Below are 14,219 nucleotides of genomic sequence, written 5' to 3' on the forward strand. Positions count from 1 at the left end.
CCAGCCTTACAAATGTGCACCATTCTGTTTGAATATTTGCTCCTCATATAACTCAACCATGTGCATCCAGACTAGTGCATCAAAAATATGCCTTTTTGACCCTACCCAGTTGCACAGTGTTATAGTCTGATATTTCAGACCTGCTGTTCGTTTTACATGTTCTTTCATAAATATCTGCAGCCAAGGCCCAAATCCTCAGATGCTGAAAATTAGCATTTGCTCCTTTGAGTCGGTGTCAACCCAGCAGCTACTCCAGCAAGTGCTGAGTGTAAACCAGAGGGATGCACTAATTTTAAAGTGGTGTGCAAAGAACCTGATTTACAGAGTGAATGAGGATGTTTAGAGAAAAGAGTTATGTAATTCATCTATTTTGGGGATTAGCCATCCCCGAAGTTCTGAAAAAGGTAACTAGGTTGGGCTATTAATAGAGTCTGTTCCTGCAGTTACAGCACAGAGGCCAGCACAGAGCAGCACTCATCTCAAGCCACCTTCTCTGTGTGCCCCTGGTGAATTTATGCATCACAAATGTCTATAGATCTCTCAGATCCAAAGAGATTCAGGGCTCCAGGATGCACTCCCACCTCAGCATCTGTTGGCATGTTAGTATGCCCTATTTCCTATCAGCTTCTGGCCATGCCTTGGGTTTTTGGGTCATTTGTTTTACACAAAGATTCCTTGTGGGTTTCCTGATGTAAGAAAGAGGAGAAGGGGCACTGATCTTGGGAAAACTAATGCAGCAATTGCCTAAATTACCCTGCTTTGTAATTCCATAAGGCTGCTAGGGAAGATGGCTTAGGATCCTTCCTTCATATGGTTCTCCGTTTCTATGATACCTTTGTGGGATCACTGCAAAAGTATGAAGCTCCTATACATTTATGTATAGAAATTGTTATCTTTTCTTAAATGTTGAGAACCAGCCATTTGTTTAGGTAGTAGGCAGTGAGAAGAGGGCAGAGGAGACAATAGGAAGAAAGTAATCTGGGAAACAGTTTACCCAGAAAAAATGAATTTAAGGACTAGATTCTATAGGGTTGACCATTTGAATAATGACTAGGAGCCATTGAAAATGAAGTTACTTCTTGGGCAGAACTGGTTGATTCTTACCCTTACTAGTCTACCCCATGAGACAGAGTGATCACAATGTAAAGAAAAGAATAACAGAAAATGAGGGCAGAAATACAGGTTAGGTCCTCAATTACTCATCATTCTAGCTTGTCATTCATACCCAGTGCAAATTAAGCAAATAGTGATTTTTTTATCTTGTCCAAACTGCAGAGGTTGAAGTGACAATGTGCAGTGCATGCAAGTGGGGATCTAGTCCTTTTATAAAAGCAGAGAAAATTAAGATGAAGAGCCTGAATGTCATATGGAAGGAGACACAACCTATGAATAGATTTCAGTGGAAGATAAGCAAAGGAAAAATAGTAACAATGAAAAACTTTAAATTGAGATAGTCTGTATAGCATTCATATAAGGTGCTATATTTCTTGGTGGACTAGACTGTGAGAATTACTATCAGATTTTCATGTTAGAGCTGATATTTCAGGAGATGCTAGGAAAAAGTTTTGAGAAAATTTATGATCAACACAGAAAGATTTTTATATATATATAAAATAATATGCATGTATTTAAAATGAAGAAAATTTTTAGTTCCAGAATTTGATTTTGACAAATATTAATAGTCCAGTCAATAATTTAGTGAAAAGGCTGTATTAAATTAAGCAGGGAAAATACAGAAAAAGTGTTATCTCTCTAGCAAATAATATAAAGGTATGTAAGGATACATGAAGATATTTTCATGAAGAAACTTCAGTTCAAAATATTTATCTATGGAGTTAATCTTTGATAAGTATTTGCCTAGAAGTTTTCATTTAAAGGGGTTTATTTCTGGGACAAAGTCCTAAATATATAACAGAAAGCATTTTATGTGTTGTAATTTATAGCTCAATTAATGAAAAGCTTTGTAGTAAATACAACATATTTTTCTCCTTAGCATCACCATTATGAGAGGGTCTGCATCTCCTTGTATGTTTACATATGCTATGTTTACATAGCACATAGCAAAGTATTTTCTTTCAAAACCCCAACAATGATTTATTCAGGTTCTGTACATTTATGAGTTTTCCAGCAGATTGTGGACTAAGATTTTTCCAGGATAGCCACTGGATTACAGGAAAGGTCTGAAATGTCATCCTGCTTTTTGCAAATTGCACTTGTCATTCCCATGAGATTTCATCAGGCTTCAGAATGCTCGCTTGGTTGCTATCTGCTCATCTGCAGTGGCTGCAAAAAATATGGGAATATGAACCTGAGCTATCTTTTCAGGAGAAATGATAGAAAAATACGTGGCTACCTGCATAAAACCTGCAGTCCTTCCCTGTTTTATCCTCTATCATCCCGAATCCTCATGGTTCTTTTATGCAGAGCTGGCACAATCATTCTTACAGTGGTTTTGGTAGGTCAAACCTGACACTTGCAGGTATCTGCTGTTCCTAATCTTTAACTATTCAAACCTTTTTTAGTAGATGCCCTAAATGCTTTTTGAATGTTGGTTTTATTGAATGTGCATGTGTTTGTGTGTGCAGATTTTTACTGAAGAGAAGGTCCTGAATCCCAAAGTCTTGAGTGCAGTGCTTGAGACTGGCAATGAAACAAGAATGGATTTTAGACTCATCCCTGGTTAAGTATTAGATGCATTTCCCCCTGGGATTACTTGTGCTCCAGGAAGCAGTGTCTTTGTGTGGATTGTCAGGGATGCCATGGTGGTTTCAGGGATGGCACAAAAGAACCTGTGCCCTCAGTAGAGTTCCAAGTGCCCTGCATGGCACTGGAAGGGAACTCAGGCCTGCACTAAGAACTCAGAGCCAGCAAAGGCCTGGAAATATTCTGGCCTCTATGTGACTACAGATAGGTGTGAGTATGCATATGCATAATCCAGTTTGGTATTATCCCTAAAATCCAGTGATCCAACAGCAGTATTGGTCCAGCTTCCTGTCCACTGGAAAAGGTCATAAAATGCTGCATTGTTCATTATAGCATTGAATTCAGCAGAGCATGGTGTTTCAGTGTCACGAGGGTTAATATTTATTAATTACTGACTATAAAATGACTTACCAGAACTTTAAAATCCAAATCAAAACCTAGACTTTCACTCACAGTTTTATAAATACTTACATACCTAGTGTACAATTCACTAACAGAGCTTTAGAAATGTGCCAATGTCTACTTGTTGAAACCAACTATGGCTTTTCTAATTGTTCAGGATGCACAGAAGCATTTCTGTTACTGACCAATGAAATACGTAGGGACTCAGAGGTAGCTCTCCCTCATAACTTCCCTTGACAGGCATTTTAGCATTCCTCCAGGCTGCTCTGGGCTGTTAATTTCACCAAGCTTCAGATTCTTCCCATGAGAGAGAGATGAGGTAAGCAGGAGGCTGCATCTGGTCTTCAAAAGAGCCATGTAATGCTCTGTGACATTCTAGGCAGCTACCGTACCGGGTGGCATGCAGGGAGCGAGCACTCTTGCATTCCTGATCCCATCAGCAAAGCCTGCCATGCCCATGAGAGGTCAGCTGGGCCAGGAATTCTCTGATCAACTGGACATGGCTGAGTTACACTGAGGGCAAAAGGAAGTGTCCATCCACTGCGTGTGTTACGTTCAATTATCTAACTCTAGAAATAATCTGGATCACAATTACCATGACAGTGTTCACTCCATTTCCCCAGACAAGCAAGTGAACTTAAAGTCAGGGGAGTGGGACTAGACCCTACCAGCCTCTGTTCTCTCTCTGATCTTTCTCTCAGTGATGTTTGCATTCAATCCATCTTTGTCTAAATTTCCATAGCCTAGAAAAACGCATCATCAGTGTGCACTTTCCTCAGAAAGAAAACAGGGTGATTTGGGAATACTGTGATTCTCAAGTGAAAGGTTTTATGTAACTGGAGAAAAGATATGTTAGTAAGAAATTATGTCCAAATGCACAATTACCAGTGGCTGCTAAAACCAAACTGTATGAAGCAGACTGGACACAAACTAGAAGTCTGATAGGTGACCTTCTGAGAAATCCTTGTGCTGTTCTTTATCCAGTTGGATAAAAAACATGGGGTTGAAGCTCCATCTGAACCCAAACCCCGCCTGAAGATAGCCAACATTACTTACATAAATTACTTCTGCTGTGGTATTTGAGAAGCCACAAATCTTGTCAATCAAATGAAGTTCTAAAGAGTTTACTGGCTGTCACTTTGGCTCTTCATTGTGTCAAGACAGAAACATTCCTTGGACACATTTAGAAAGTTGCCTCACCAATCATCCAGTGTGTCATCAATTACTTTGTTCCCTTGCTCAATGACCTACTAATATTCTTTAAGCCATAGCTGCAGTTAGAAAGCATTTTATCTGGAACTAACCTCTGGAGCAAGCAATGTGGGAAAAGCCTGCTGTTGGAAATAGCACTGCAGGAATCTGACTGCAGCACTGAAGCCTTAAATCTAGAGAATGAAGAATTTTGCAGGAATATTAATACACCAGATGACATCGTTAATTTTTGAAAATGTGCTTTAGTCACTAAACAGTACAATTCTAGAAAGTTTTGTGTACTCTAAGCATATTCCAGTGATATACCTCAGGATGGGTTTAATCTCAAGATGTGGTACAATACTTTCTCTTGACAAAAGGAATAGAATATGCAAAAAAAAGTATTAAAGTAATTCAGCCTTTTTGCATTATGGTCGTTGTTCACCTACCTGCCCGTAAAACCTGTCTCATTGCTTTCCCCTTGCTTTCAGCCCTGGAGTCTGATTACATCCAATGGCACAAATTCAACATCAGTAGCACAGCAGCTGCAAACAAAGCAACACGGATTTCTTCATGCCCAATTGGTTCAGGTATCTGTACAATCTATAAGGGAAGGTCAGGGAAGGGTGGGCTGCTGGCTGATCAAGAAAAACTCTTGTCAGAGGAAAAGGCTGTGGTCAGCTCTTCCCTCCCACACTGTGGTTCCAGCACCTTTGGTTTTTCAGGCCTCTCCCTCATCCTCAGAAGTGCCATGCCCTGCCTGGTGTCTGCAATGCCTCCTGGCATGGAGAAGCCTTTCCTGCAATTAACTTTTGAGAAAATACTTTTGTATTGTCTCATTCCCATATAGCGTTCTGTGAGTTTAGGTGAAGGTAGAAGAGGACACCCTACTCAAGCTTAGATCTAGCCTCAGAAAGTTTGCTGCTGTGCATGAGGAAACAGTCACACATTTGAACTAAAATGTTCTAAACATCATTGAGTTTCAGCCTAAAAAGGTACCTGTGCTCCCTTTCTCATCTTCCAAATGAGAAGAAATGTCAGTATTGCAACATCTACACCAGAGTTTCCAATCAATTTCTGAATTGGTTGCCTTTGTCTGGCAGGTACCTGGAACATTTTATGGTCTATATTCTCCTGACTGCTCTGTTCACTTGTACCCACTGACTCCTGCACTGGCTCATTCTTAGCCTGCTGTGTTCAGAATATGGAAACTCAGAACCCACTGTGTTTTCCCTCTTCTTATTCCAAGAGGAGCAAGAATTGTCTTCTATAGGTCAGGTCTCATTTGTAGACACAAAAAATTCCTAAGAACCTGCAGATATTTTTGTCCATACTTTGGCTTTGTATTTATGTGCACAGTCTTATAACTACAAAATATCATGAGAAGCCTTTCAGCTGAAGAGATAATATTTAATTTTTCTATCTGTTGTTCCTTCTTTGTGTTAGTGTCTACAAATTTTGGTCGTCTTAAGCCTCTTACTAAACAGCAGTTCAGCAAATGTCTGGTTTCCTGGCATCAGTTCAGTAGTGCTCTGAATTTTTAAAAGGATGCTTAAGACGGGGAAAAATTTGAATCTGAACATGAATAATCCTCTGACCAGAACATTAAAAGAGTTCAACACCTTTTTCAGCTCCTCATTAAACACTGGATATACTGTGTCCAAAGAAAAGTATAAAAAATTACAGTAGGTGGTAGAAGAACTACATTCACTTGGTCCAATTTCTGTCTTTCCATTGTTTCATGTGCCAAGTTTAGCAAACTGGGATGACACTGGAGAACTTATTAGCAGCTGTATTTTCAAATAACATAATTTCTGGATATGAAGGAGAACAATCCAAATCAAGTAAGTTATTTTTTCTGCATATAAAGTGATACCAATTTTGAGCTGCCATGCAAAACATCTTTAATTATCATTGCAGGCTCTATTTGTTTACAAATAATGGGCACAGATTGAATATTTTTATTTTTGTGTCTTCACTATCCTGAAATAAAGTGCCTCTTTTTCAAGGTATCAAGTTAAGTCATCTTTGTTTGAAATTTTAGGTACAGCCCCTCACTACTTTGAAAAATGGCACTAGAATTTTGAACACTTGTCCTTTACTTCAGCTTTTGCTAAAGGTTCCATATAAATGCCAGGCCTCTGAAAAACAAATTACCTTGAGAGTTTCATTAAAGGTTTTGCATATGTCACAATAAAATCTGGAAAATTGGAGTTTTCTATTACCAACTGTGTGGGGACTTTAAAATCCTCTACTCTTATGCCATTGCACTGTACATTTGTAGTCATAGTATACCTAGGAATATCCTTTAATATTAATTTCATCATGTTTTAGCCTTCAGCTTAATGTCCTGGTGTTTCCAGGAGATCCAAATCTCCTGATAAAACATATTCCCACGAACCCCTGTATGCTGCATTTAGGGGGAAGGATATTGCCAGCTGACAATATAATGCTGGAAGCTATCTTTACTCTGTTTTCCTGAACTTGTTCAAGTGAATTGCTTCATTACGTCTCACTTCACTCACTATAGACTGAGAGAACCATGAGATCTCTGGAGCTTTTTGGAGTTTCTGACTCTTCCCTCCCTTTCCCCATGTAATTTTACAACTCTTTATGAAATACAACAGGAATAAAACACAAGCAAAAAGCATTCATGGTAAAAGCAATAATATCTTACAAAATCTGGGTTACAATGTGCAGATGCAAACTGGTTTTTTTTGTTTGTTTGTGGATAAATGCTTGGGTTTTCTGTTTTTTTTTTGGTTTTTTTTTGTTTTGTTTTGTTTTGTTTTGTTTAGGGAGAAATACACTGTAAGTCAGAAGAAGCATCTAACACAGGAAAAATATCTTGCAGCAAAAATAATCTTTCTTCATGCATATGGGAAAGAACTGTTGATTTACACATTTAACTTCTTAGAAAGCAGGCAGAATTCTATATTTCTTTCCCAAAATTAATAAAGTACTAATTTTTATCTTGGTTGCTTCAAATGCCTTCATGCTTCTTAGCACATTTGTGATATTCAGGGCTATTCACAGATATGGGTGGAACAGAGCAACAAGGGTCTAACACCACTTCAGCAACTTTTCAGTGGCACCAGCCTCTCATTAAAAACTTGATCCTCTATCATGCTTGGGGCTTCTGCTCCTTTCCAGTATATTCTTTCACAAAGAGACCTTGTATGTGACCTGAAGTGACTATTCTTATTTCCCACAAGTATTATAAATATTATCTTTTCAGTATTCTGTAAAAATATTTGGTTGTAATCTTTCACTTGTAGATAGATCACTAATCTTAATTAGTGTCTCATTTAAGTTTTACCTGCATTTAACAACTCAAAGCTTTCTTTGCAAACCCTTCCAATAGCTTCAGAGCTCACATTATCTTGGGCACAATTCTGAATTTAAAAGTCAAACTTTCTCACAACTTCCCAGGACTTTCTTTCTGTCGAGGCCTCTTCACCCTGTATATGAAATGTCAAATCAATGAAAGCATCTGAGGGTGGGTACATGAGGGTCAGGAGGGTGTGTGTGACAGTGACATCAACTGAGACAATAAAAGGGCTTCCAAGTTACTTAGAAGCTCTATTTTAAAGTTACATTTAAGGGGTCCACTAAACCAATTCAGTGGTCTTTAAATATACTTGACATCAAGAGACAGTCATCTGCTGACATACCCAAGCCAGACATCTCTTTAACTTTCTATCTGGTAAGTATATGCTACTTTTTTCCAAGTTCTCTGGAAGACTTATTAGAATATTTTATCATTTATTCTTTATCCATTTTTGTGCTAGTTTCTTTTCAGACTATCTTAAAAATAAGTGAATATTAGTAAGATCAAACTGTTCTGTTATCTGAACTAAATTTGTGAAATGAAAAAGTCAGAGACAGTGAACGAGAAATATCTTGAAGCGAATTCAAGTCCTGAATTTATTATCCTGGGTTAGATGGACTGCCAGAACCTCACTGATACTGTCGTGTCAGAGAACATGTTCTAAATGCTTTTCTGACCTAGAGCAATGTTGCAGACAAACTATTGCAAAAAATGGCATTGTGGAGTTTTATATCCCCGAGGTTTCAGTTACACCATATCAAATTTCTTAAGTGGTAACAAAAAGATGCCTTTTCTGCCTGCCAGTACTGAAAATCCAGACTAGAAAGTGATATTGGAACTGTGTCGTTTCTGCCTGTTGCAGCATCATCAGTGGTATTTTCTAAATAGTTTTCAAACGGCAGTTCTGATGATGATGCAAAAGTCAGAGGGGAATACATAAAGGAAATGCAGGATTATCCCTGAAAAAATGAGGGGCTTAATTCTGATCTCTCTTCTGTAACTCAACAAGGACTGCATAACTCAGTAGAGTTATGCCTCCATGCAAAATTGTAGTATCAGCCTCTTCATTCTAAAGAATATGAAAAAGAAGTGGAAAAATAGGGAAAGTTTTATCCTATTAATTTTTTCATTTGAATACCTATTCACAAGTATTTCACTAGACTCGAAGGTAACAAAGTCTTAATGATGATGGTGGGTTGCAATAATAATAATAATATTGGTGCTTTTCACCCAATTACACAAGAGGTACCTAGATGATGATGATGATGATGATGATGATGATGCAGGGCAGCTAAAGCTGGCCAAAATTCATGGAGTTGGCCAGGAAGTAACCATGGATTGCTCCCAAAATTAGTATCAGAAGTAAATCCTTCATTTGCATTCCTTGCTTTAACCCATTTCACAAAAAAATAATTTTTCAAAAACTCTTCTCTGATGTTTTTCAGCTTTTTTTTCTAATTTAAATTTGTTTGGAACAAACAGAAATAACTTGAATTACAGACTTTGCAAGTGTTCATTTCTACCTTTGTAGACAAAATGACTTCCATAAGAAACCTGGCTCGGGCTGCAATCATTTTATGTGCCATGTGCCTTTTTACAACCTCTGATGGAAGACCAATGGTGTAAGTGCATTATCTCATGCTGGATGACTTTTGCTGCTCCTGAGAACATGGTGGGGTTTGTCTGTGCATGTGTACGTGAGTTCTGTCCCTGCTTTTGAACCCTTTGGCCAAGCTAGCCAAACTGTCCTCTGGAAGTGGCTATACAGGTCTCAGAGGGTGTATATATATTTTTTGAAAATAAGCAGCTGAGTAGGGGGATAAAAATCATGTAAGTCTTCTCTTATTATTCAAATGTGATAAGCTCCATTAATTGGGCATTTACACAGGTGCCCATCTTTTGTACTGTGAGAATCTAGCTGTACTCACACTTGGACACTGACATCCACCACCTGAGACAAAAATCCAGAGGGAATCATGCTTCCTTAGCTCTGGTGATCACAGAAAACTACCACTGAATAAATGCCATCGTTTCATCGAACACTTACCTAATATTGTATAAGCCCTAAGGTCCTCTACAATAGCTGAAGTAAATTATGGGGACAACATTGTCACAAAACACAACTGTTTCCCACTTTTGGTGCCTTCACACTGATACATCCACTACCAAACACAAATCACCACCCACCCTCCCTCTCTTCTCCAGATGCCATTACAAATCAGCCAGGCAGTTTCTACAGCTCTGTACTGGGATTCCCTACAAAAGCTCCCAAACCTGGGCCTTTGAGCCAAGCTCTGGAATTGCAGAAGGGCCCCCGTGGTGCAGTTTCTTTGCTTTCCTTTGCTGCAGGAAAAGGTCAGTGAGTGAGATGCAGCTGATGCATAACCTGGGCGAGCATCGGCACATGGTGGAGAGGCAGGACTGGCTGCAGATGAAGCTGCAGGACGTGCACAGTGCCCTGGAGGACGCTCGCACCCAGAGGCCCCGCAGCAAGGACGACGCAGTGCTGGGCCGCAGGCTGCTTCCGGAGCACCTGAAGAAATCCGTGGATCTGGACAAGGCTTACATGGATGTCCTCTTCAAAGCAAAGCCGTAGTGAGAGCAGCCAGAGCGCTGTGTCTGTCCACGTGAGCACATGTCTGTGTAGCATTGATCAAGTAGGGCATTTCATTCCTATTTATTCTGGCTGCAGTAAGGATTAAAGGCTCTTTTCAAGGCTGTAGCCCCGCCGAGTGAGACATTTCACAACCAAATAATGAAATGTATTTCCAGTCTAGCCAGGACCACTGCTGGGTTCCTTTTGGCTGATGTATCTTATAAATTGCCAGCGTAACAGGAAAAAGAAACCCAAAATCATTTAAGGCCAGTTCTACAACTCTTACACAGGCAGTCTTTGTGTGCAATTACTAGGCCTGCTTAACACTGTGCTGTTAACCAGCAAGGAATAAATGTAGGAGAGCCTGTCTCCAGAACAGGACCTAGAGTTAAACTTTGTTTAACTTTGTACTAATGGAAATACACAAACCCACGTCTATTTTCAGAAGAAGGCCTAAAATCAGATGAACATTAATTACACAGCAAAAGCTGCACAGTAATAATTTAGTATTAAAGAGTGCAAACAGAAAAGAAATAGGAGAGGAAGCCAAAGCCTAAGATTAAAGTACAAAGGGCTAAAATTAAAACAAATTCTGAAGAATTTTGCAAAATACAGAAATGAATGGAAGGTTTGATTACCTTCTCCTCCTTCAAAAGATGAAACCCTATAATTAACTGCAGAAACAGTGGGAGCAGAGATGGTAGCACATATGTAAGCATGGCCCTAGCTATAGAACTGGGAAATTATTCCATACCAGACAATTACAACTGAAACAAAAATCTTGTGATATATGCTTTTTGTCCCTCATGTTCTGTCTCTGAACTTCGGTATGTAGCTAGGCTCATGTGTGATTTTTTTTGTGAGACCAGTGGCTCTCATGAATAAAATTACTCATTTCCATACGCAGCTTATGGTAGAATTGGGATCTCGGTTTTCCAGACCTCCAGAATGAGAACCATTAATATGCAGAAATCAACCTGGGATAGGAACCTTTAGCTGGAATACATTCAAACTCCAAGCAAGACTCAGAAATAATTGTACAGGGAAAAATCAACAATGGAAATGATTTTAAAAAGCAGCAAATACAAAATTACTTTGCAGGGTCTGTGCGCATGTGTGCTGAGGAACCTCACTAGTTTCTGATGAATAAGAAGGTTTTCCCAGCAGGAATACTGGTGGGTGCCTCCAAATTTGCCACTGGCAGAGCTCAAGCCCAGATAAATTGCTGCTGTAAGCCCAAGTGGCTGCATGGATGTTCCCATGCTGGCTCTTATTTGTTTGTTTGATGTCTGGCATGCCTTGGGGAGCCGTTAACCCCTCCTGACTCCCTACAAATAAATATACAAATATTTACAAATATAAATGCAACCTCCTGAGGGCTAGAGATGTGTTTGTGACTAGAGAGCTGTAGCCCATCCTCTGGGCCATCCCTGTAGCAATGCAAAGGCCCTGATGCTGGGAGCAGATGGTACAAGGGTTTTGTGCCACCTGTCTGGTTGTAGGATCGAAGCCTTAAGGTGCACTTTCTATTTATTCTCTAATCAGGCATCTGTGCTAACTTCAATAAATAAAATTGCATTTTTGTACCTATGTCTCACTTATATATTACCAAATAAAGTGGACCAAAAGCTCTTGGACATTATTTTAAAGCATAAGATTTGACTGGCCTCTGAGTGTTTGGAAGTTATTTAGCATTTGGGGGAAGACTATTAAGCCATTTAATTTTATGACAGCAAAATTAAGCACAGAAGTAATTTTTATTTTTTCTTTTATTCTTCCTGTGTAATGGTGGTTAAACAAAAGGTGTTTAGCTAGCACTAACCTATTTACGTCTCCTTACAATAATGAAACATGCAAAAACTGTATAATCTTCAAGTGCCAAAATCATAACCTATTTCATTTTGATCTAAACAAAAAATTCTATTATCCGAACAACAGTTCCTTCTAATCTTCAGCTATCCAATAGATAGATGATTATTTCACATACATTGAAACTTTCTGTACACTTACAGTATGTCTTTTCAGGACTAAAGACTGCACAGTGGCAGATTAATTAGTGCTAGGTAATGCCCATTAAAAATAAGATGTCATATTAACATAATTACTTATTAATTTTCTAGAAAGTAGATTTGTTATGGCTTTTCAGCTTAAACCTCTGATCAGGGTAGCAGCAGTTAAAACAGCAAAAGGTTCAGCAAAAGGGGAAGAGGGTGTTATCAAAAACATTTTAATACCAAAAAATGCAAAGATTCATCTTCATCTGGACAAATGTGCAATTTTGGTCATCTCTCTTTCATAGATTGAGGGGACCAGAATGACAATGGTGAGAATTATAGGACTACTGAAAAGTTTACACATGATAATAAATATCATCATAATAAATTGTCACAACAGCAGTCAGAAAAGAAATAAAAAAGGGACATCAAATACAGGTATATTAAATAACCAGGCCAGATGGGGCCTCACTAGAATTGAGGAGAGGGGAAGGATCACCTTGCTTTATAACCTGACAAAGGGTTTTTTTGCCAGGACCTGTGTCCTCGAAAGCCTATCCTGTGCATCTTGACTGTACACACCTGTTTTTTATAGAATTCTCAGAGAAAATCAATCACGTCTCTCACTGGTGACTCGTTGAAATAAAAAGCACCAATATCAATATCGATCCGCAGGGGAAGCTAAACAGCAGCACATGAAAAAAAAAACAAACCAAAAAGGTCGTGAAAATTTAGCAAAGCCAAAATCACAAGTCAAATAGAAAACAGCCAGATTGTGAGAACTGTGGGTAAAACCTCCTGCCGGCTATTTTTGGCTGATTCGGCTTTTTAAGATGCTCCTGACCTCACCTGCTTTAAATGCTGGTGTTTGGTGTTGCTGGCTTCATCTGACTCCTCGCCTTGTTTGCACATTCTGACAGCTTTTGTGCCAGCTGCTTGCCCCTCATTGTTCTGTTGCTGGCTTTCTAGAACTGTGTGCTTTGTCTCTCTGGCCATTGTTAAACGATGGCAAAGAGAATTCATTTAACTGCTTCATTTGTTTGTCTGTTGGAGCAAAGCTGCCATCCTTTATGGGGCATTTGGATATAGCAAAAGCACAAATCCTCGCTCTCTTGCCCCCTTTTCCCCTCCTGTCTGCAGCGTGCACAAGGAGCTCTAAAACCCTTTCACCTGCTACGGAATTCAAGCCCTGCTTGTACTTAATAATGATGCGTCAGAGAATATTTTAGAAAAAAAGACAAGTGTTTCCTTTAGATCGGAATCTGTCTGGGGTTCAGTATTGGGTTATTCCTCCTCTGTCCCATGAGGAGTGGGAAGGGTTTAATGCCACCTGTGACACTTCGGTGTCCCCTAAAGTGCGGGACAGGATAGTTCTGCTGGGATATTATGGAACGACAGCCACATCTACTAATTCTATTCCTAAACACACTGCAGATTACACAGTCTCTATAATTCCTACAGGGCTGTGCGAACATAGAATTGCAATTTAAGTCAGGATTCAGTTTTAGGATGAAGGTTGAGATACCAGAGACATCTAGCCAGCTCAACTAGATATAAACGGTACTATATGGCAGCTATCACCCCCTCAGTGCTGCTCTTCGAGAGAGATCCCAACTCCTGAGGGAGATCCCAGCTCCACGGAGGAGATCGAGGTTTTTCAGGGAGATCTCGGCTCCACAGAGGAGATCCCGGCTCCTGAGGGGAGATCCCGGCTCCACAGAGGAGATCCCAGCTCCTGAGGGGAGATCCCGGCTCCTGAGGGGAGATCCCGGCTCCTGAGGGGAGATCCCGGCTCCACAGAGATCCCAGCCCCTAGGGGAGATCCCGGCTCCTGACGGGAGATCCCGTCTCCACAGAGGAGAACCCAGTTTCTCAGGGAGATCCCGCCTCCCCCACCCCGCCGTTCCCCATGGCCGTCGGGAGGCGCTCACTCTCCAGGACCGCCCCGGCCCCTCGGACCGGCCGCCCCCGCTCTCGGCGGAAGGCTTATCTCGTTTCTGCG

At 40.0% G+C, this 14,219-nt stretch overlaps 1 protein-coding gene across 1 annotated transcript; it reads left to right on the forward strand.

Annotated features, from left to right (window-relative positions):
* Positions 1-9,163: 9,163 nt before the first annotated feature.
* PTH (parathyroid hormone) lies at positions 9,164-10,223 on the forward strand. Its single transcript, XM_062494585.1, has 2 exons — positions 9,164-9,249; positions 9,977-10,223. The coding sequence occupies exons 1-2, from the start codon at positions 9,164-9,166 to the stop codon at positions 10,221-10,223; spliced, it is 333 nt and encodes a 110-aa protein (XP_062350569.1).
* The last annotated feature ends 3,996 nt before the right edge of the window (positions 10,224-14,219 follow it).

This window comes from Cinclus cinclus, chromosome 6 (assembly GCF_963662255.1).
Source record: "Cinclus cinclus chromosome 6, bCinCin1.1, whole genome shotgun sequence".
Taxonomy (NCBI): domain Eukaryota; kingdom Metazoa; phylum Chordata; class Aves; order Passeriformes; family Cinclidae; genus Cinclus; species Cinclus cinclus.

Excerpts from the sequence above, each read along its gene's own strand:
- PTH (XM_062494585.1), top strand. The coding sequence starts at position 9,164 with ATGACTTCCATAAGAAACCTGGCTCGGGCTGCAATCATTTTATGTGCC. Across the intron at positions 9,250-9,976 it reads TCTGATGGAAGACCAATGGT|GAAAAGGTCAGTGAGTGAGA; the intron begins GTAAGTGCATTA and ends CCTTTGCTGCAG.